Here is a 22,356-nt window from a genome sequence, read left to right on the forward strand (position 1 = left end):
GCCTCATAGAACAGTCATAGGAGAATGAAAACTCATCCTACACTCCTCCTACAAGCTTTAACCAGTGCTCGACTGGACACTGAAAGAAGTCACAAGACTGCTCTATACCGCTGATGAGAAAAGGTATTTCGCAGTTTATTTTTACTAAAATAATTGTATTTCCATGTTCTGTGTACTGTGGGAGACCAGATATAGTGAATGCAGGGTCCTGGGTTTAGTAACACTTTAACCGCTTCCGGACCGCCCAGCATCGATTTACTGCGGCAGGGCGGCCCTCCTGCGCAAACCAACATAGGTGTACGTTGGTCGCGCACCTGCTGCAAGGGGGGGATGCAGGGGGCTTTTGCTGTATAATGTAAATGGTTCACTGGGATGGGGGCTGTATATATAATCTATAGAGTTCCATGGGGGGGGGCTGTATAATGTAAATGGTTCATTGGGGGGCAGGCTGTATATTGTAAAGAGTTCGATGGTGGGGGGGCTGTAGAATGTAAAGGGATCCATGGGGGGGCTGTATGAATGTAAAGGGTTCCATGGGGCGGCTGTATGAATGTAAAGGGTTCCATGGGGGGGGGGGGGGCTGTATGAATGTAAAGGGGCCCATTGGGGGGGCAGGATAATGTAAAGGGGTCCAGAGGTGTGAGGGGGGCTGTGTAATGTAAAGGGGCCCAGTGGTACAGGGGCTGTGTAATGTGAAGGGGTCAAGAGGTACAGGGGCTGTGTAATGTAAAGGGGTCCAGAGGTACAGGGGCTGTGTAATGTAAAGGGGTCCAGAGGTACAGGGGCTGTGTAATGTAAAGGGGTCCAGAGGTACAGGGGCTGTGTAATGTAAAGGGGTCCAGAGGTACAGGGGCTGTGTAATGTAAAGGGGTCCAGAGGTACAGGGGCTGTGTAATGTAAAGGGGTCCAGAGGTACAGGGGCTGTGTAATGTAAAGGGGTCCAGAGGTACAGGGGCTGTGTAATGTAAAGGGGTCCAGAGGTACAGGGGCTGTGTAATGTAAAGGGGTCCAGAGGTACAGGGGCTGTGTAATGTAAAGGGGTCCAGAGGTACGGGCGCTGTGTATCGTAAAGGTGTTCAGAGATACAGGGGCTGTGTAATGTAAAGTGGGTCTTCCTACATTTTACCAGCAGTTATAACTGCAATAGATTTCTATTAGATTGTGCATTTTTTTCAGCATTTTCTGAAAGCGCACCAAAAGTCCTGCATGCTGCATCTTTGGCGCACTTTCAGAATACAGGAAAATCATTTTTTTCGGGGGGTGGGGGGGAGTGATAACATGTTTTACTGCACCAGGTGACAGCAATCCTAGTGACGCCACTGGCAGTTACATGTGCTTCTGTCTGGTGCCTCAGTCGTCGCTTTTTTTGCAGAGGAGGAGGGGGGGCCTGGCCGCCGGGGAGGTGCAGAGGGAGGAGGATTCTTTCAGGTTTCGGGCCGCAGTGCGCGGAGGCGCTACATGCGACATTACTTGATGACACGTCGATGTGTGGTGTGTTGCCTGCCTGCCTGGAGGGGTGCCAGATATAGGATCCGCCCCGGGTGCCAAATGCTCTAGGTACGCCCCTGCATCCCCCCCAGCTCTTATGCAACTGAGAACAGAGGGAATGTGATCACTGGGAAAAAGGATATTTATAAGGTTTTTTTTATATCTTTACAAACATACAGTATATTGAATTGAATTTCTATTTTAAACTGAATAGGTGACTGTTTAGTCCGGCACGTTAACCAATGTGAAGGGATCGCTTGTTGTTATTTTACAGAAACACTACACCTGTGTGTAAGCTTTTATACTCCTCTAACCTCAATTAAATATTTCCTTTTTTTGGCAACTACATTGCCTAGGATTGCATAAGATTGTAAACACAATTTTGTATTTTAAAAATACTTCTGGAAAGTTATATGAAGTCTTTTGTTTAGGGAAGCCTTTATTCATTGTTTGCAATGCCCTGGCATGTGTACATCAGAGTCAGAAGACGCAACTCTAATCAGGATGGTGTTCTCCAAGCCAGAGAACAGGGTCACTTGGAAACTAAAGTGTAAAAGAACATCTACGGTTTCCAACAGCCCATTTTTTTCAAACTCCCCTGTGGCTGCTGGTACCCCACTTCTGGGTGTGCATTTAGCTGTCCTTTTGCCCCATCGACATTTCCTCTCTTCATATGTCCCTACAGGAAAAAACCACAGCATGTCGTGGGGGAAGTATTTGGCATACCCAGAAGTGTCAGATACCCACTCCAGCCATGAAGCAGCAAAGGGGTAGAGTTTAACTACTTCTGGACGGGAAGGTTTTACCCCTTTAATGACCAGGCCATTTTTTGCGATTCGCCACTGCGTTACTTTAAGGTACAATTGCGCGGTCGTGCGATGCTGTACCCAAATACATATAATTTTTTCCCACAAATAGAGCTTTCTTTTGGTGGTATTTGATTACCTGTGCGATTTTTATTTTTTGAGCTTTAAACAAAAAAAGAGCGACAATTCTGAAAAAAAAAAAAAAAACACAATATTTCCCAATAAAAAAGATTTAAAAATCTAATTTTTTTCATCATTTTAGGCCAATTTGTATTTTGCTACATATTTTTGGTAAAAAAAAAATCTCAATAAGTGTATTTTGATTGGTATGCACAAAAGTTATCGCGTCTACAAACTGGGGGAAAGATTTATATCATTTTTATTTATTTATTTTTTTACTGGTATTGGCGGCGATTTGCGATTTTTAGGGGGACTGCGACATTGCGGTGGACAGACCGGACACCTAACTGACCTTTTTGACACTTTTGGGGAGACAGTGACATTACTACAGTAATCAGTCCTAAAAATATGCACTGCTACTGTAATAATGACACTGGCAGGGAAGGGGATAACCCAGGGGCAATCAAAGAGTTAAGTGTGAGCCTAGGGGGTGTTTTCTAACTGTGAGGGGGATGGGCTTGTGAAATCAACACAGGGACCTGTGATCCTAATCAGGAGGAACACAGGCGCTCTGTGTTCATTCCAGAGAGAACAACGGTCTGCTGTGTTTACAACAGCAGACTGCCGTTCTCTCTCCACGGGGAGCGATTGCGGTTGCTCAGGGGCAATCGCGGCTGCCGGGCCACGTAGATCAGCTTTTATGCTGCCTAATAGGGGCACGAGCATGCCTCCAGCTGTGCGCGCGCCCCCAGGAGCGCTCCCGTGAACCGTCGTATAGGTACGTCGGTTTGTGCAGCCGAGCCAGCCTGCTGCAATAAAGGTAAGCATAGACGCTCTTTTACAGGCTGTGCTTTGTTTACAAGTGACCCTGTGGTGAATAGGCCACTTTAATCACTTCCATTGTGTTAAGCCCAACATAGCCTCTGCAAGCAGCTTTGAAAAAATTAGCAACTCCTTATTTTATGATGATGTTATCACATACATGAAGGTGTCTGATCATCGTGTATGATGAAATTGTTTTGTTTGCAAAGGGCCAATGAAGGTCTAGTCATAAAATGCAGCCCTGGAATACATAAATGTTTAAAGACTTGCACCTCTGCCAGTAACAAGGATATTTAAGGACAAGACATCAAAGCTGGTTATACAGTGTTTTTTTTTTTTTTTTCTTTAAGTCTGCATAGCATGGATGGAAAAATGTCCTGCTGTGGCTTTTTGCATTTTGAAAGCCGAATTATCAATTGAAGGATGTCGGTATGGAGGGTGCTGATGGGGCCCAAACACTAACGCCTTGTACACACGAGATTATCGGGTGAATGATCATCCGTTTTTTTTTGGATGCTAGTCTCCATTTTGAAAATGAAGAGTTTACTAAAGTGCCGAAATTTCTCGTACAACAGAATAAAAATTCGAAAGAGAAGTAATGTGTTGTAGTGTATTTATATTGTATTTTCCAATGACAACTGTACAGATTAAACGAAAATCGTTCAATCTGGTATCATACAAGAACATTTTTGGTGCTTGTCCCATCAGATAATATTGGATGATTTGTTGTGATCCGCTCCTGAAATCTGTAATCAGATTTTCATATGATCACTTCAAAAGCGGTATTTTTCACTCAATTTTGTGATTGTGTGTACCCGCCATTAGCAGGAGTAGCACCCTACAGGTAGGTGCTAGGCAAATGTATAGTGGGCCTTGTCTGCCTAACAGCAGGGCCATGATTTCTTTTTGCAGGAGGATTCTATGTGCAAGAGAATGCTACGTGCAGAGTGCAGGGTTCAGGAGAATGCTACGTGCAGGGTGCAGGGTTCAGGAGGATGCTACATGAAGGGGTTAGGAGGATGCTACGTGCAGGGTACAGGGTTCAGGAGAATGCTACACGAAGGGGTCAGGAGGATGCTACGTGCAGGGTGCAGGGTTCAGGAGAATGCTACACGAAGGGGTCAGGAGGATGCTACGTGCAGGGTGCAGGGTTCAGGAGAATGCTACATGAAGGGGTCAGGAGGATGCTACGTGCAGGGTGCAGGGTTCAGGAGAATGCTACATGAAGGGGTCAGGAGGATGCTACGTGCAGGGTGCAGGGTTCAGGAGAATGCTACATGAAGGGGTCAGGAGGATGCTACGTGCAGGGTTCAGGAAGATGCTACGTGCAGAGGGCGCTATGTACAGGGGACAGGGCTATTACCTTTTCTTTTTTTTTTCTTCTGTATGTAATCAAGGTATGCATGTATTTTTTGTGTGTGTGAATGTTTTGTGAGTATATGTGTGAATATTTTTTTCTGTGTGTGGGTGTATCTGTGTAAGGTCACTCACACGCAGCCTGTATACAACATATACACCTCACAACACTCACACACCAGAGAGACACTACAAGGGATGGTCAGAGAATGCAAACACATTATTACAGGAGATGGTCAGAGACTGCAGACATGAATCAGGAGATGGTCAGAGACTGCAGATATGATACAGGAGATGGTCAGAGACTGCAGATATGACACAGAAGATGGTCAGAGACTGAAGATATGATACAGGAGATGGTCAGAGACTGAAGACATGATACAGAAGATGGTCAGAGATTGCAGACATGATTGATGCAGGAGATGGTCAGGTACTGAGTTTACGGCTGAACCCAGTGTAAAAGTGTATAGTATCGCAGGGCTGCTCCACTCTTTTTAAACCAGCTCTGCAAGATCAAATCAGTAATACTCCTTTTGAAAGTACAACCAAGTGATAGAAGACAGCAGCACATCAGATTTCCAAAAAAAAAAAGGTTTTACAAACAGTTAACTGCTCAAGGTTAATGGAGGACAGTAAACAGTTAATGGGTCTGTGAAGCTTCTAGCCTGAACCAGCAGTAAATACTCCCAAAAAACATAAAAATCCCATGCAGCACATACAGAGCTGTGGCTAAAAAGCTGAATAGAAGCTGAAATGGTTAAAAGTCATGCGTCCCTGGTTTTAGAGAATGCTGCTGCAGCGTCTTCTTATCAGTGTATCAGGCAATTTGCAGGTCAGGTTAGGCAGATTAAAAAAAAAACATAAGGAGCTAGGGGAGAGGAGGCTGATCGGTAACCTGCACACTGCCTGAACACATAGATATCTGGAAGACACTGCAGCCAACCAGCATTACATGTAACAGTGCTTGCTCTAATTGTGGTCATACCTTCTTGCATCTCCCTTCTGGTACCCCCATTCAGCCCTGCTCACAGTCAAATGTGGTGGGCTGGAGAGGGGCGGAGAGAGGGATGTTATACTCCCTGCTGACTGCCTGTGGATGAAAGGGAGGAGGAGCTCCACATATCAGTCCATCCATCCCCAACATCAGAGTTTCGATTTGACAGTTTTGCTCCACTCACTCTCACTGACACTGTGCTGGATGGATTGTCACACTGCTGCATGTACTGCTAGGCTGTCAGCAATAGGTACACCGCCACTAAATCCGTGGACAGACAATACAATATTTGTCACATTTTTTTATATGAAATTCCCCCCCAAAAAAATTTAAAAATCAAAATATTTTAACATTTTCGGCCAATTTGTTTTATGCTACATATGTTTGGTAAAAAAAATTGCAAAAAGCGTATTTTGATTGGTTTGAAAAGTTATCGCGTTTACTAACAAAGGGAAAGATTTTTGTCATTTTTGGTGTTTTTTTTTTTTTAACGAGATCTGCGATTTTTTTTGCGGGACTGTGACATTGCGGCGGACAGATCGGACCCTTAAATGACATTTTTGACACTTTTGGGGTTACCAGTGACATTACTGCAGTAATCAGTGCTATACATATGCACTATTACTGTAAAAATGACACTGGCAGGGAAGGGGTTAACTGTATTGGAGAGGGAGGGGTTAAGTGTGTCTTAGGGGCGTGTTTCTAACTGTGATGGGAAAGGTCTACTATTGTAAAAACAGAGCTCAACGGTTCTACATAGTAGAACCGTCTGATCTCCATTTTTACACAGGGGAGAATGACAGGCGGCTTGTTTACATTAGCCGTCTGCCTTTCTCCCTCTCTACCGACGATTGCCGAGTGACCGGCGGACATCGGGTCCGCCGGTCACACGCACTGACTCCTCAGTGAACGAGCCGCGGTGGGCGCGCGCCTCAGCGGAGCGCGCGCTCGCCCGCTATTGGCTCACAAGCCGGTGACAGGCTAGTGACGTACTGGTACGTCACTCTGCCTGGCCGGGGCTGACCGCCGCATTATATTTACTTGCGGCGGTCGGAAAGTGGTTAAAAATACAAATCCTTATCCCGGTGTGTTAGTTGAGAAAAAAAGGTATGTGTAAACTGTGAATAAAAAGATTATCAATAATTAAAAAGCTTTTTCATGCAACAATTAGCAGCTTCACACCTTTGTCATTTTCTATTAAAGTGGTCCTAAAGCCTTAAGGTTTTTCACCTTAATGCATTCTATGCATTAAGGTAAAAAACCTTCTGTGCTGCAGCTCCCCCCTCCCCCCATTTTTCTTACCTGAGCCCGATGCGATCCAGGGATGTGCACGAGCGCAGCGGCTCCTGCCGCTGTCTCTCTCCTCCTTCGACAGATTGATAGCAGTGGGAGCCAATGGCATACATCACATCATGTAACACGGGAGCAAGGGGCGGGGCCGAGTCCTGCTGTCTGTGTCAATGGGTGCAGCAGCAGGGCCCGGGAGCAAGTACGCACAGGTGCCCCCATGGAAAGCGTCTTTCTGTGTGGGCACCGGACAAAGAGGAGGCGTGTGGAGCGCTAGCGGGGGACTCCAGAAGAAGAGGTTTGGGGCTGTTCTATGCAAAAGCATTGCATAGAGCAGGTAAGTATAGATAGGTTTGTTATTTAATTACAAAAAAAAAAAAGCTTTAGAACCACTTTAATTTATTTGAATGTTTTTAAAAATTACTGTAATAAAATATGCAGTGAAATTAACATAACTTGTGCAGCTTATTGACTTCAGAGAAGAGAGACAGAGAAAACAGAAGTTTAAATTCAAGCTTACAAAATTAATTTTTAATTCTATAAAATATATATATATTTTTTTTTTTTATAAAATATTTTTTATTCTATGCATAAATTGCAAGAGAATATTTTGCATACCACCCCACTTTCAGAGATGGGAATGAGGGACACCTATTAGTAAAATGATGTAGGCATAGGCCCCCCTTTAAAGGAGAACTGTACAAACAACTGAATGGTTAAACCCACAGGTTCTTATTTACCACTACTATTCCTTTATATTGGATTTTAGAATTTACAAATGCAGCTATTTAGAAATTGCATGAAAGGTGTAGCACTGTAAAACACTTTTTGATAAATAAGTGGTGCATTTTTTATACAACTATATAGAGCAGACCAAAACGGGGGCAAATTTGGAGGAAAGAGGGACAAGAGGGACTTTTTTTCTGAATGAGGGGCAGTCCCTCGAAATGAGAGACAGTTGGGGGCTATGTATTTGCTATATTGTTTTATTAGGATAACATTACAGTGTGTCTTTAAATGATGTAATCTTGTATTGAGGAAAGTAATATCTAGAACTTGGCACTTGAATCTGAATGATCCAAAACAGGTATGATCTTAGACCAATCACCCAAAATACATTTCTCATATATGGCATAAAGATAGCAGTGTGTTACTTACATTTAATGCATTCTTGGCAGCTTCTGCTTCTGATCGGCTATCAAAACTTACAAACCCAACAGGCTGTAAAGGAAAAATAAAAGTGCCATTAGAAAGAAAAAAAGAGATCCTTTATTGAACAACATAAAAGTTATATGGAATATATAGAATTACAACATATTTATTTAAACACAGTTTCCAACATAGCGACTTAGTGCCGGTTCACACTGATGTGATCACAGAGATCGCATGTAATTCGGAGCGCACTGCTCCTAAAATTACATGCAATGTCTGTGCAGTGCAAATTCAGCCATACAGTTTGTATGGCTGAATTTGCACCGCAATCGCAGTGAACACGCACAGGACCCTTTTTTTGGTCCGCAGCAGAATCGGATCGCATGGTGGTTCACACCAGTGCGATCCGATTCTGTGCGAACTGTCAGATGCGATCTGAGCTGGGGGTGTCGTTAACTTTGAATTGATACCCCCAGCGTATCGCATATCGCTGCGGATGCGATGCGGGAACACACAGATATATTCGCAGTGTTCCCGCATCACATCAGTGTGAACCGCCACTTACAGTAAATACTTTTGCTTCACATCCTGCAATAAGAGGCAACTTTACACACCCTTAGCAGTGTGAGATCAGTGGGAGTAAAACAATTATTAATTGTGCCCCATCATTTAGTGTCAGTGAGAGGAATTATGCCCCACTGTTAGTGTAAGTAGCAGAATTAGTGCCCCATCATTGGTGTCAGTGGAAAGAATTGTGCCCCATCAATAGATGTCAATGGGAGGAATAATGCCCCACTGCTGGTGTCAGTGGAAGGAATAGAGCCTCATTGTTGGTAGCAATGGAAGGAATAGAGCCCCATCGTTGGTGTCAGTGGAAGTAATAGTGCCTCATTGTTGATATCTGTGGGAAGAATAATGCCTAATTGTTGGTGTCCATGGGAGAATGGTGCCTTATTGTTGGTGTCAGTAGAAGTAATAGTACCTAATTTTAGTGGGAGGAGTAGTGCCCCATCATTGCTGTCGGAGGGAAGAATAGTGTTCCATCATTGGTCTCAGTGGGAAGAATTATGCCCCATCGTTGGGTGTCAGTGAGAAGAATAGTGCCCCCTTATTGTTGTCAGTGGGAGAATTAGTGCCCCATCATTGATCTCAGTGGGAAAAATTGTGCCCCATCGTTGGGTGTCAGTAAGAAGACTAGTGCCCCCTTATTGGTGTCAGTGGGATAATTAGTGCCCCATCATTGATCTCAGTGGGAAGAATTGTGCCCCACTTCTGGTGTCAGTGGAATGAATGGAGGCTCATTGTTGCTGTCAGTGGAAGGAATAGTGACCCATCATTGGTGTCAATGGAAGGAATAGTTCCTCATTGTTGGTGTCAGTAGGAGGAATAGTGACCCATCATTGGTGTCAATGGAAGGAATAGTTCCTCATTGCTGGTGTCAGTGGAAGGAATAGTGACCCATCATTGGTGTCAATGGAAGGAATAGTTCCTCATTGTTGGTGTCAGTAGGAGGAATAGTGACCCATCATTGGTGTCAATGGAAGGAATAGTTCCTCATTGCTGGTGTCAGTGGAAGGAATAGTGACCCATCATTGGTGTCAATGGAAGGAATAGTTCCTCATTGCTGGTGTCAGTGGAAGGAATAGTGACCCATCATTGGTGTCAATGGAAGGAATAGTTCCTCATTGTTGGTGTCAGTGGAAGGAATAGTGACCCATCATTGGTGTCAATGGAAGGAATAGTTCCTCATTGCTGGTGTCAGTGGAAGGAATAGTGACCCATCATTGGTGTCAATGGAAGGAATAGTTCCTCATTGCTGGTGTCAGTGGAAGGAATAGTGACCCATCATTGGTGTCAATGGAAGGAATAGTTCCTCATTGCTGGTGTCAGTGGAAGGAATAGTGACCCATCATTGGTGTCAATGGAAGGAATAGTTCCTCATTGCTGGTGTCAGTGGAAGGAATAGTGACCCATCATTGGTGTCAATGGAAGGAATAGTTCCTCATTGTTGGTGTCAGTAGGAGGAATAGTGCCCCAAGGACTGGATAAATGCAAGCAATGAGTTGCATCTGGCCTGCAGGCCAACGTTTAAGGCCGCTGATCCAGAAAATTTTAAGTTACTAATATCCTGCAATATATAAAGTTAATCTGGGAAAAGGGGGAAATATTTGTTAACAAAGCTGAGTTTCAAATCTAAAGCATAATACCCAGGGGCCAGTTTGGGTTGGAAACTTTCTGCTGTCAGACTGCTGTACCTTAGAAATATGAGCAGTGCTCTGTGTCTCAACAATTTTCATAAATATTCCACTCACAGGCTTTAAACCTGGGAAAGAAAGATCTTAAGACAGGTAAATTGTTGCACTAACTGCCATCTATATTTCACTAGATTTTCTGTATATTTCCTCTGAGTTTGAGCCATGTTGATGTGACTCGCAGACTGGAAACTTGGCAACAACTACAATATAGAAATGTTTGACCCTTCCAGGTCTTATTGGTAATTGAAAAATGTGTCCCAGTGGTGCTTTTTGAGTCATCCCAATACTATTACAATGAAGGTTTATCACCATAAAGAAATGGTTGTAGTGCATATGTTTTTTTGATCATCTTATGAATGTATTTAATCAAGTCTCATAATTGTGCAGTGAAGAGGAACATCATATGAACGGCTTGTGAAGGCCAAGAACATTATTAGTGTCTTATTTTCCTTTCTGTGAGCTAATATGAATACTCACTGACCATGAATGACCCGTCTATGACATAGAAAACACAAGGAACAAGGGTTTAATAAAAGAGATTTCCGCTTTAAAATTTAAAGTTATTTTGGATCTGACCCTGTGATGAAACATGTACTGTCACCCACCCTCCACTTCCTAACCAACTTTGTCAGCCATGTGACCATCTTCCAACTAATATTTCCATCATTCAAAAAGGGCTTAAATAGCATCAAGCATCAGATATATTTATTCCTATTAAGTGCATGCAAGCTAAGTAAGGTGCTAGCTGTCACATATGGCTGAGGATCGTGGACCCTCTGCATAGATTGCACACTTAAGCCTCGTACACACGCAACGATTATCGGCCGACCGATCGGCCGACTTTTGTCCAGTGTTGTTGTGTTGGTTGGAATGTGCTCTAGACTGCACACAAATTTTCTCGGCCAACAAAAGCCAACTTCAGAAGTGATGTCATGTTCTGGTTTACTTTCCGTGTGTTTTTTCTTCTCTGAGCATACCCAGCCTTGCTCATCAGATTTTTGTCTGCCGAAATCTGTACTGACTGACGAACAGTCGGCCGTTCTGTTGACGGCCAACAAAAATTTTATAGCCTGCACACCAGATTTTGTTCGGCCGAAAAGTCGGAGTCGGTTGTTGGAAGCATCATACTAACAAGCCGACAATCGGCCGATCGGACGTTGGCCGAAAATTCATGGCCAACAATCGTTGCGTGTGTACGAGGCATTATTGATGGTGTGCTCAAAGCACACCTGTGTGGCTGATCAGGTAGAGGAGCACTAGAAATTAGCAATAAAGGTCTACACACACACACACACCACTCTTTACACCATTCAGAAACCAACTATATATTATTAGTTAGGGTGCTTAAACCTCTCCACTGTGTATCAATCTGTTAGTTAGGGGGAAGTAGCTAACTAAGGCAGCCATTGTATATAAGGGACATGTGCTCCAATGGTAAATTAGGTAGGAAGTTCTTGAGAAAGGGGGTTTTTCAATCCTAAACCATTGATTTTTCCTCCTCCTCTCTCTTTTCACCAGGGTCTGGCTCGGTTCTCCTTTTCATTACACTATCAAGGGTACTTAACTCCTGTACGTATCTCTGAACATCAGCTCTTATACGTTTTAATTACAGCTCATTGCACCCATATGCATGCAATTTTTTATTGCTATTTTAAAACCTTAGAGTGCATATCTTTGTTGTATTATGCTTGATGTTAGATGACATACTTGGTTATCTATACCTGATGTATAATTGTATGTATATGCCTAATACAATCCTATTGCTAAAGCAGTTTGGGTATGTGGTGTGCTTACTCTATATATATATTCAAAACCGAGAAGCACTAGAGACAGTAGTCTGGGAAAACACTGAATGCTGGGCTCACATGCAGGAGACCAGGGGTATCTTGCAGCATCGGGGTGCTGGACTACAGAAAGGCAAAGGTCACTTGCAGCACTGGGCTGCTGGACTCACAGAAAGCCAGAAGTCCAGGGACACTTTGCAGCACTGGGGTGCTGGGCCTACAGAGAGACAGAAGTGGAAAGGGCCCTAGTGGGGTTGGGGTGCTAGAACTCACTGGAACCCAGAGATGACAGGGTGTACAAAGAACAAACATGTGCTCAGGGGTCCCCAGGGGATGTAGGTATGCTAGATGCAGTTGGAGTGCACAAAGAGACTTCTTCCTGCATGCAGCAGACTGATGAAATGATCTCATTTTAGGCAAAGTCACTTGTCTAAAGGTCAAGAAATTATTTTTTTAATAATAAAAGGTGCAGCTTTTTTGATCAATCATATTATTCCTGTATAAGGAGTTATGTAAAGAATGTATACATGCAAACGTGTAAGGTTATTTAAAGATCCACTTTAAATCCCTTCCTAACTGATAGTACATTAGACTGCAAAATCTGAATACCAGACTTTAATATCAGGTCTACTGTCAGTACTTTTATTCGGACACTCTGAATTGTAAGATTGCACAAGACTTCCCTGCCAGCTGGTGACAGAAAGCCTCCAACACTTCTGGCAGTGTTGGACGTAGCAGAAAATAGAAGGAATTCTTGTGTAAAAATAGAGGGGGGAGGGGGGGGGGCAAAATAACAGCAGAAATACTTTTTTTTGTTTTTGTAACTGCTAACTACTTACATTAATAAGGTATGTTAAACATTCTATGTATAGAATGGTAAAATGGTTGAACTCAAAGCATGTATAACATACATACATACATAATGGAACTCTGAAATTAACACATTTTTCATGCATTTTGTATTTTATTTATTTATTTGACTTTATTTCAACCCCTTTTTATTCCCTGTACAGAAGCACTCAGACTGAGAGTGGCAATACCTGAAGCCAATCAGGTGAGCTGCATGAAAAAAACAAAGAAACAAAAAACAAAATTACAGACAGCAGAGTGAACAGAGGGATAGGCTCCTTTCACAAGGGTGGTGCACCCGACGAAGTCCATTCTGCTCAGTGGGGATTGATCCGCCAATCCCCGCTGAGCAGGCAGATGACAGTTCCGTATCCGCTCTGTGTGCAGAGACTCAGCTGTCAGATCCCCGCTCTCCTCTATGGGGAGATCGGATGAGAACGGACCCCCTGTCCTTTCTCATCCGATCCTCCAGACAGATGGAAAAGGGGGTTTCCATCCGTCCGGATTTCACAGACAGGATCGGATCGGATAGCAGCAGGTGTGAGCATCCGATCCGGTCCACCTGAAAAACTGACAGGCGAATCAGATCGGAAAGCCCATGTGAAAAGGGCCATAAACTCATCAGATGTCTGCAGCTCCCTCATTGTCCAATCACTTAACTGGTGGTTGGGTGATATCAGTGGTGTTTTCCTTAAATAGGCAAAACCAAAAATGACATATTTAAAGTGGTTTTAAAGACCGAAGCATTTTTACCTTACTGCATTCTATGCAGTAAGGTAAAAAAAACCTTTTGCATGCAGCTTCTCCTGCAGCCCCCCCCCCCCCCCCTAAATATGTATCTGAGCCCAATCTCAATTCAGCAATGTGCATGAGAGCCGAGGCCCTTGGCTCTCTCACTCCTAATTGGCTCAAACACAGAGCCAGTGATGACGCAATGGGTAAAGCCCTGCTCTGTGTGTCTTATGGACACACAGAGCTGGGCTCGGTAATGAGCATGTATGAGTGCCTCCATAGCAAGTGGCTTGCTATGGAGGCACTCAGCAGGGAGGAAGTTCAATGTGTGATTTCATGATAGATTTAACAGTGTTGTCACCCTATAACAATGTAGCACTGTCCCCGTAGGACTTGCTGTGTGTTGACTTTTTAGACCTCCCTCTGATTACCTGAAGACTACTGGGATGGGGTTCACATATCCCTCCTTACTTCCATTTGCTCGTTACTCAATAAACAGTCCAGGGGTATTTGGTTTTGTATTTATTGTGGAACTTGGAAGGGAGAAGGGAATAGTGGGATACTCCAACGGAACTATTCACAGTAGATAAGGACAACTCTTACTTGACCTCCCAAGATAACTTGGTAGCAGATGCTGCTTTTACCATACCACTTGTATGGAAGAATTACATCTTCTTGCTCTCTCTAGCAGCAGACTTGATGCAACTACTACATCTTTGGGACACTCTCTAGCATCCCCTTGACTGACACCCATCCAGTGACTCTTCTACTTGAAGGGATGGCCCTCACAGAACAGGCCCCATGAAACAGATCTTTACTCACAATAGGCAGAATCAGATCCTTTCTGGTGTCTCCCTTCTAGTCAGCTCTGGGTTCAGCTTCTCTCTGACTTTCAGGCCCTCAGGTTTACTACCCAAGGCTGCATGGCCACCAGAACACTCCAGTCAGCACTCTCAGCGATTGGCTGAGAGCGCTGATTGTGAGCTGGTTGGCTGCTGGTTTTCGAGTATGCTTTGTCTGACAGAAGCCGGATAAACGTCTGGCTCCTGTCGAACCTGGCTGGCATACACGCGGGCGGAATGTCGGCATTCAGCCTGTGTGTACAGGGCTTTAGGGTGGCTATTATCTATTATTGTGTGCATTTAGGTGCAATCATCTAAGCCTGGCTCTGTTCTTGAACCTAAAGTTCACGTAATTCACATATATTAATGAGGTCTATGAGATATAATGGGAATACACCCACTTACCTGCTTTGATGTGAGTTTTATTAATGAACCTTCATAACCCTGAAAAGCAAAAAAAGAAAACCAATTTAAAAACAAACCTTTTGGAGTTAGAATAAAGCAGGATAACAGCTATTTACATAGGTGCTATGTGATTAGCTGTTGTCCCACTTTATTTTGACATAAGAAACAAAAAGCAACATAAATATCTAAAATATAAAGTTCCAAAAACAATCAAGTTTGAAGTGTTTGGATAATACTGTACATATGCTGGAATCAGTATAATAAGATGCTCAAGATAGCGTTGTACTGTTTTACAGCCTTTTACATTCAGACCCTAATGCCCCATACACACGTGCAGATTATCTGCAGACTTTTGTCTGCAGACTTACCAAAACCATATAATATGAGGTCAAACCTAAACACTTTCAATTTGTATGCAATCCGGCAGGCCCTTGCACTACATAGAAATGGTAAGTCTGCAGACAAAAGTCTGCAGATAATCTGCACGTGTGTATGGGGCATAAGGCAAATTTGTAGAGAGTGCTTTTGGTGCATTGAGTTTTAAGTGCTTTTTATGTGCACCAACATTGGACGCTATATTACTTGGGCTTTGATGAAAGTTCAGGATTTTTTTAAACACTCTGCACCTAAATTGCACGTAAAATGCAGAGGTGTGAACAGGGCCTTAGTGCAAATTGTAGTACAGCACTATCACAATGCAAAGAAAAGTGTGCACTGACATAATACAGCTTTTTTACTCTAGCAATCTACATAAAAAACACAGAACAGATCCATTTTGCTTATATATCAAGTTGTAGGAAACCCTGTGTGAACCTCTGGAGGGGGTTCGTTCGACAAAATGATCGCAGTAATTAATTTCAGAACTTGCAAATGACAGTCAGTATAGAAATTACAAAGCTGTTACATATACGGAACAGTGAAAACCTGTTGCACAGGAGACTCCAATGGTCTAGGACAGCCCTCAAATTTTCCACTCGCCTGCTCGCATTTTGCGAGTGGAAAATTATGTTTGGCGAGCTCTGGGGAAGAGAGGAGAGGAAAGCCGGATAATGTCAGAGCGGCGGATCATCCCGCTGTAACAGCTTTAGTTGTAATTGCTGGGAGCTCGCCGACACACACAGTCCCGCCTCCTAGCCCGGCTTCTTTGATAGACAGAAGACCTGGCCAACCAGGACGTGCGACGTCAATCAAAGAAGCCGGGCTAGGAGGCGGGACTGTGTATGTCGGCGAGCGCCCGGCAATTACAAGCTGTTATTGATGTTATGGATGATCCGCCGCTCTGACATTATGCGGCCAGCAGTACTGATGGAGGGGGTAAGCCGATCATCTCATGTTAAGGCCAGAGCCGGGGGACGGACGGCTGCCCTGGGCGTCTGTAGTATGGGAGGTGGAGGGGGCCTGTCAATAGCGGTCGTCAGATCAGGACTTCTTTTCACCTTAAATAGTCGGAGTGGTGGTGGAGAGGAGAAGCCGATTCCTAAAGCTTTGCACGGACAGCTGGCGGAAGAGATGCGGCTGCAGAAGGGGAAGAAGATTGCGGCTCAGGAAGGACACTGGATGTCAGATCGGGACTATACAGAGTTTGTTATCCCCTGTCCTCCGAGTCAAAGCAAGCAATGTGGAAAGGGGGCGGGTAACAAACTCTGTATAGTCCCGATCTGACATCCAGTGTCATTCCTGAGCTGCAATCTTCTTCCCCTTCTGCAGCCGCATCTCTCCCACCAGCTGTCCGTGCAAAGCTTTAGGAATAGGAATAGGCTTCTCCTCCGCTCCTCCTCCGCTCTGACATATGAAGAGAAGGAGCCTCAGAAGAGGACAATCACAGAGGGATGTGCCGCGCTGTATCTGAGGTCTGCATGCTGGAGGAAAGGGAGAACTGCACTGGGGTACAAATCTTATCCTGTCACCTCCCAAATTCCCATCTCAGCACAATTCCCCCTCCCCCCTCCTAGCACAACCCCCCCATCTCAGCACAGTCCCCCCCTCCTAGCCCATTCCCCCCTATCTCAGCACAGTCCCCCCCCTCCTAGCACAACCCCCCATCTCAGCACAGCCCCCCCCCCCCATATTGATCCCACCTAGAAGTAATCATCTTCTCCCCACCCCTCCTAGTACAAATTCTCTTATCCCCCCCCCCCAAGGACAATCCCCCAAAAATTATTTGTACTGGGAGGGGTGGGGAGAAGATGATTACTTCTAGGTGGGATCAATATGGGGGGGAGGGGGGTTGTGCTGGGATGGGGAATTTGAGAGGTGACAATATAACATTTCTTCTAGCAGGGGAATTGGGGGGGGGGGGGTGCTAGGAGGAGTGATTCGTGCTGGGGGAGGGGGTGAGGATTTGTGCCAGGAGTGGGGATTTGGGGATCGTCCTTGAAGAGATTATTGGAATGGGGTGGGGGGATGGATTTGTGCCAGAACAGGAAGTCTTGGGGCTGTTAAAAGGGGGTATTCGGGGGGGGGAGTTGTGCCAGTAGGAATAATGGGGGTTTTTTGTGCTAGGGGAAAATTTTGATGGGGGGAGGATTTGACGGGTAGGATTTGTTCTAGGAGGTGAAATTTGGGGGGGGGGGGGTACTAGGAGGGTGTTTTGGGGAGTTCCAGACCCTTGATGGGCACTGATTAGGCTGCACTGATGGGCACTGAAAACGTTGTTGTTAATATTTATTTTTGTAACTTCTGCATTAATGCAAAAGCATTTAACAGTGTAATTTTATGAGATAATTTATGAGGGCGTGTTTAGGGGCGGGGCAGGGTAGGAGTTGGGTGGGGCACCTGGTGGCGAGTAACCCTTCAGGCCTGGATAGTAGCTCAGGACTTTAAATTTTGAGCCCTGGTCTAGGATACGTTTACAACTGCAGTTGGAGAGGAGGTAAAAACACATCGTGGAGACACTGCAAAGGCAGTGGATGATGTTGTACATATTTTTCGGCTGGGATTATCCCCATTCAACTGAATGAGGCTGCTCCGCAAGCACCCTGCCACCATGTGCAAGGCACGTGGTGTGGCACGGTGGTGGTGTGTTTAAGAGGTTAAAACAGGTGGTAAGAAGGCCACATAACACCTCCTCAACACCACGCTGCCGCAGATTTTCTTTCAGAGGGCAGAGCTTGTGTAAATGACCCCCCCCCCCCCCCCTTTGCCTTTTTTAGGCATAGCTTTCACGGTATAAGTCTTCTTTAATATTCACGATTTTATCCATCAAGTAGAGCTGCAGACTCATCTTCACATGCTTCCTGAACTATTCATAACTGCTCTGCTGAAAAATGTTTGAATAAGCCATACATGCTTTCATTTAGAGAATCTGAAGGTAAATATATTTCTGCTGTACGCTATCTTTTTCTTTTTTTTTTTTTTAGAAAACCCCTTAATGCTCCATGACCCCACTGTCATGGGTGTACCTAAAATATTATTTATAAAATAAAGTTTTTTTTAATACAAAAAATAAAATAGAGAAAGACCAGTTTTAAAATGAATAAAAAGTAAAAAAGTACCCTAACGCCCAGTACAAATTAGTAGTTTTTTTTTTTTTTTCAACCCAGCAGGGCTGAACGATAAAAAACTGACAGCTCAAGAGGAGTCACTGTACTGACTATCCAACGTTAGTACAGCGATCTCCCCTGCTGTTCTATTGTGTTTTGACAAGGGGACAGCCCTCCGCCAGAACCCCCCAGTCAGCACTCTCAGCCATTGGCCGAGAGCACTAACTGGGAGCCGGTCGGCAGACCTTTTTCGGTTGTGCCCCTTTGACAGAAGCCGGACCGACTCCAGTACACACGGGCTGAATGTCTCTATTGAACCGGCCTATCCCACCCAACATTAGGCCGTGTTTACTAAGCTTTAACCATTAGACCTACTTTTAGCAGAAGCTGCTGTTCATTAAGTCTACTTTATGGAGTTCACTCTAGAAACCTGGCCCATTTCCATCAAACAAGGTTTTCCAGATATAGGGTATATATTCAAGATGGATTGGTTTTGTGTTTATAATGTTGATTTCCAGCAAATGAAAAGCTTATATTAATGCAATGTGCTTGTGTTTTTTTTTTTTTTATTACTGTTATGTTGTGATGTGAGGCAAAATCCTTAACAATTTACTCAGCTGCTATATTTTTTAGTTCAGCATGTCTCATTGCACACCATTCATTTAAGGCATAGATGGATTTTCAGTTTAAATCAGCAAAATGCATTCCAGATGCTTAAAAAAAACTTTGTAAAGTCATACAGTTCATTTGTTTTATAACGCTGCCATGGTCTGAGTAGGGAAGCCTGTTTTATGCCAGCATACTGTAGAAAAGGGTCCTTGCTGTCTGTGTGGAAGCAGCGGTCTTTCTGCAGAGTTCAACCAAGTCCTCTGCCTACTCAGAGCTAGAATTCTCCATGCAGCAGGGAGTATCAGCTTTGCTTGCTGCAGATCTAAAAGCATGACTTAGCAGGTGGTGTGTTGGACCTCTGCAGTGGGACCACTGATTCTACTCAGAGAGGAAGCATCCTTCTCTTCTCAATAAGGTAACTCAGTGGACAGGAGAATGGTAGTTTGAGGGTTTTAGAGAAACTCGTTTTCTAGAAGGACACAACAAAAGGTATTTTGGATAGGACCGTAAATAATAGGCATTTTTTGGCTCCTGCTCTTGGACATGACTTACTGATAGTCTGGAATATTTTGTATTTAAAGCATATAGGTTGGTATTCTTCTTTATCCTTTAGCTGAGAAATACGCTCCAAGTAGATTAAACTCCCATTTTCACAATCACAAAATAGTGTAGAGTTTACCTTTCAAAAACCTGGACATAAGTAGTTAAAATGAGATGATGTCTAATAAATACCTTGAAAGGTCTGAATAGTAAATACAGCTCCCGGGGTTTAATATCTAAGGGTAATCCACTAACAAATAGCGTCCTCACCTAAAAAAGAAAAAAAGAAAATCTTAATAAAGCAATTTTTATAACTGATCATTTTTTAGAATTGACATCATTAATGTTTGAGAGAATAACAATCCAAATATATACCTAGACTAAACAAAGCAAAAAAACATGTTGAAGTATATCAACATTTTGCAAGTAGACATTCTGCTGTTTGCTGCATTTATTATCTTCGGCGTGACAATTAAATTTGTATTAATTTCCTCTTTAAAGGGTAACTTCACTTTCGTGGGGAAAAAAAAATAGCAAATAACGAAAAAACAATATAGCGTATACAATTGCGACACAAGTCATATTGTAATTGAATGTTATTAAAACATTCCTTTCCTTTTCAATCTGAAGCTGTTGTAATTTTTTTGGAAAATGCAATGCAATATGACTACCTGGTGTTCTGTACACAGAATGTATACTGACCACACCCCAGACACATAATATCCTGCTTGTGTGATTGGCTCATCAATTCTCCCAGAAGTCTGCCTAAGATATAAGTCAGATTTCTGGCATCCCCTGCAACAAAAATTTCATTTTTGGTGAGATACTCCCAATAGGAACACGTCTAAAGGGATGCAGGCCCAGCAGATTTTCTCATTAGTGCCTTGCAACTGCCAGAGCTAGTTAATAATTATGAAACCACTCCCATTAGACCCACTCAGCACAGGAGAACAGAGGAACAAGCATGGATTTCTTCAGAATACCAAAAGGTAGGAATCTGCAACAAAGTTTAGTAAAATCCGTGCAATGGATCACCCAGAGGCGAATGTTTTTTGTTACGCTTTTAAGGCAACTTTCTGATGACGTCCTAGTGACAAAACACGTAAGCGGGAGTTACAGCGTCCAGGAGCGTCCTGGACTTCCTGGTTTCACAAACACCTGTAAATTTCTGCATATATGTAAGTGCATTACCTTGTTTGCTGAATACATTTGCTAAACGGAATTATGCTATGGAGGCTTTTATTGTCTTTATATAAGACTGCTGGGGCAGTGAAGATTAAGGATACATAGACATCCGTTTGGCTTAGAAACTGCCGACAGTCACTGATACTGTGAATGCTGGTTACCCCCTGCTGGGGAGAGTTATCTGTTGAGTGCAGCAAAAAGCACGTGTGGAGACACTAATACACCGCATGGTTGCGTGACCCTTTGCAGCACGAACTTCAAGGACTCTTTCAATTATAGCACTTGTCACTTTATGTTGAATCGCCAAAGGATTCACCTATCAAAACACTTGTCACTTTATTGTTTTTTGCACTATTAGCATTCTTTTGCACCTGTAGGTTTTTTGCACTTATATTTTATTATTATTTCTTGAACACAGCGGTTATAGATATTGATCTTTTACCATTGTACAATATTTTGAATGACATTTGTTTTTGTTACAATACATATAGCAATATTTATCACAAGCAGTGCCACATCCACACCGCTCTTTCTTCTTTTTAATGAGTGTGTTTATATAGACTAGTACAGTTTGGTTCTAATAACATCTATTGGCAGTGTTATAAGAGAGATAATGGAGAACTATCTATCCTGCTTAAACTCTTAAAAGAATTCTGGAAATAAATATCCGTGTTGGCAATTGTAGGTAATCAGTTTTCCCCTTCATTTTTAGGACAAAAATGGGATAGGCTGAAAGAGGAAACAAGGCAAATTCTTCATTCCAATGCTGTCAATCAGGAGGTCTTAGGTAGTAAGGTAAAAAAAAACATCCAGCTATAAAATACTTTAGGAAACAGAGAAAAAGCAAATGCTTTGCAATTTTTTTCTTTTTTTTTTGTGAAGTCTACTCTTTCTTACCAGGATACATTGTTTCTAAAATATACAAATTATTATCAAAAGCAACAGGATTTTAATATTGCACAAGGAACAAAAAAAAATCTATTTTTATAAATTGTTTGTGTCTACACAGAATAACATAACGCAAACAAACAAGTACATACTTAATTGGAACTGACATAATCAAGAATAGACAAAAATAAGTTATATTAGCAAATCAGAGGAAAAAATGCATACTCTCCCTAGCTTCCCTCAAAGTAGACACACACTAAAATTCCCAGAATCAGAAGCTAAACTGAATGAAGGCGCTTTTCCACTGCATGGTACGGATCGGTTTGCCGCTTTTCCACTGCATGGTACCACATGGTACGGGTTAGAACGGTTCGGTACGGTTTGGTACAGCGGCGCTTTTCCACTACATGGCACGGCGTCGGTACGGCTCACTTAAACAGTACCACCTCGGTTGGGGTTCCAAGCAGGCCGTACCGATACCATATACCACAATCCTTTGCATGCAGCATTGATTGTTTATCACTACTAGCCACTGATTGGGCAGAGAATCGTTGTAATCCCACCCACTTAGTACTAAAACAGTGGAAAAGCAAACCGAGCCGAGTAGAGCCTATACAGTGCTGAAAGGTGCCGACTCGTACCACGCAGTGGAAAAGCAAACTGAGCCGAGCTGGACCAAGCAGTGCCAAGTGGAGCCGGTACTTGCAGTGGAAAAGTGCCATTAGGTTCCTTTCACATGGACGCACCCAACAGACTCCGT

At 43.4% G+C, this 22,356-nt stretch overlaps 1 protein-coding gene across 2 annotated transcripts in view; it reads right to left on the reverse strand.

The window, feature by feature from the left end:
- RBPMS (RNA binding protein, mRNA processing factor) overlaps positions 1 to 22,356 on the reverse strand; it is a 292,730-nt gene that overhangs the window by 129,273 nt on the left and 141,101 nt on the right. For both annotated transcript variants that reach the window (XR_014225321.1, XM_082258957.1), the window contains exons 2-4: positions 19,716 to 19,793; positions 14,893 to 14,931; positions 8,032 to 8,094 (exon numbers count right to left, since the gene is read on the reverse strand). Coding sequence is in view for 1 of the 2 variants with exons in the window: in XM_082258957.1 (XP_082115083.1) it covers positions 8,032 to 8,094; positions 14,893 to 14,931; positions 19,716 to 19,793 (180 nt within the window). In the remaining variant the exon portion in view is untranslated. The remainder of the gene's footprint in view (positions 1 to 8,031; positions 8,095 to 14,892; positions 14,932 to 19,715; positions 19,794 to 22,356) is intronic.

This window comes from Pelophylax lessonae, assembly GCF_965119305.1.
Source record: "Pelophylax lessonae genome assembly, chromosome: 1".
NCBI classification, from domain to species: Eukaryota; Metazoa; Chordata; class Amphibia; order Anura; family Ranidae; genus Pelophylax; species Pelophylax lessonae.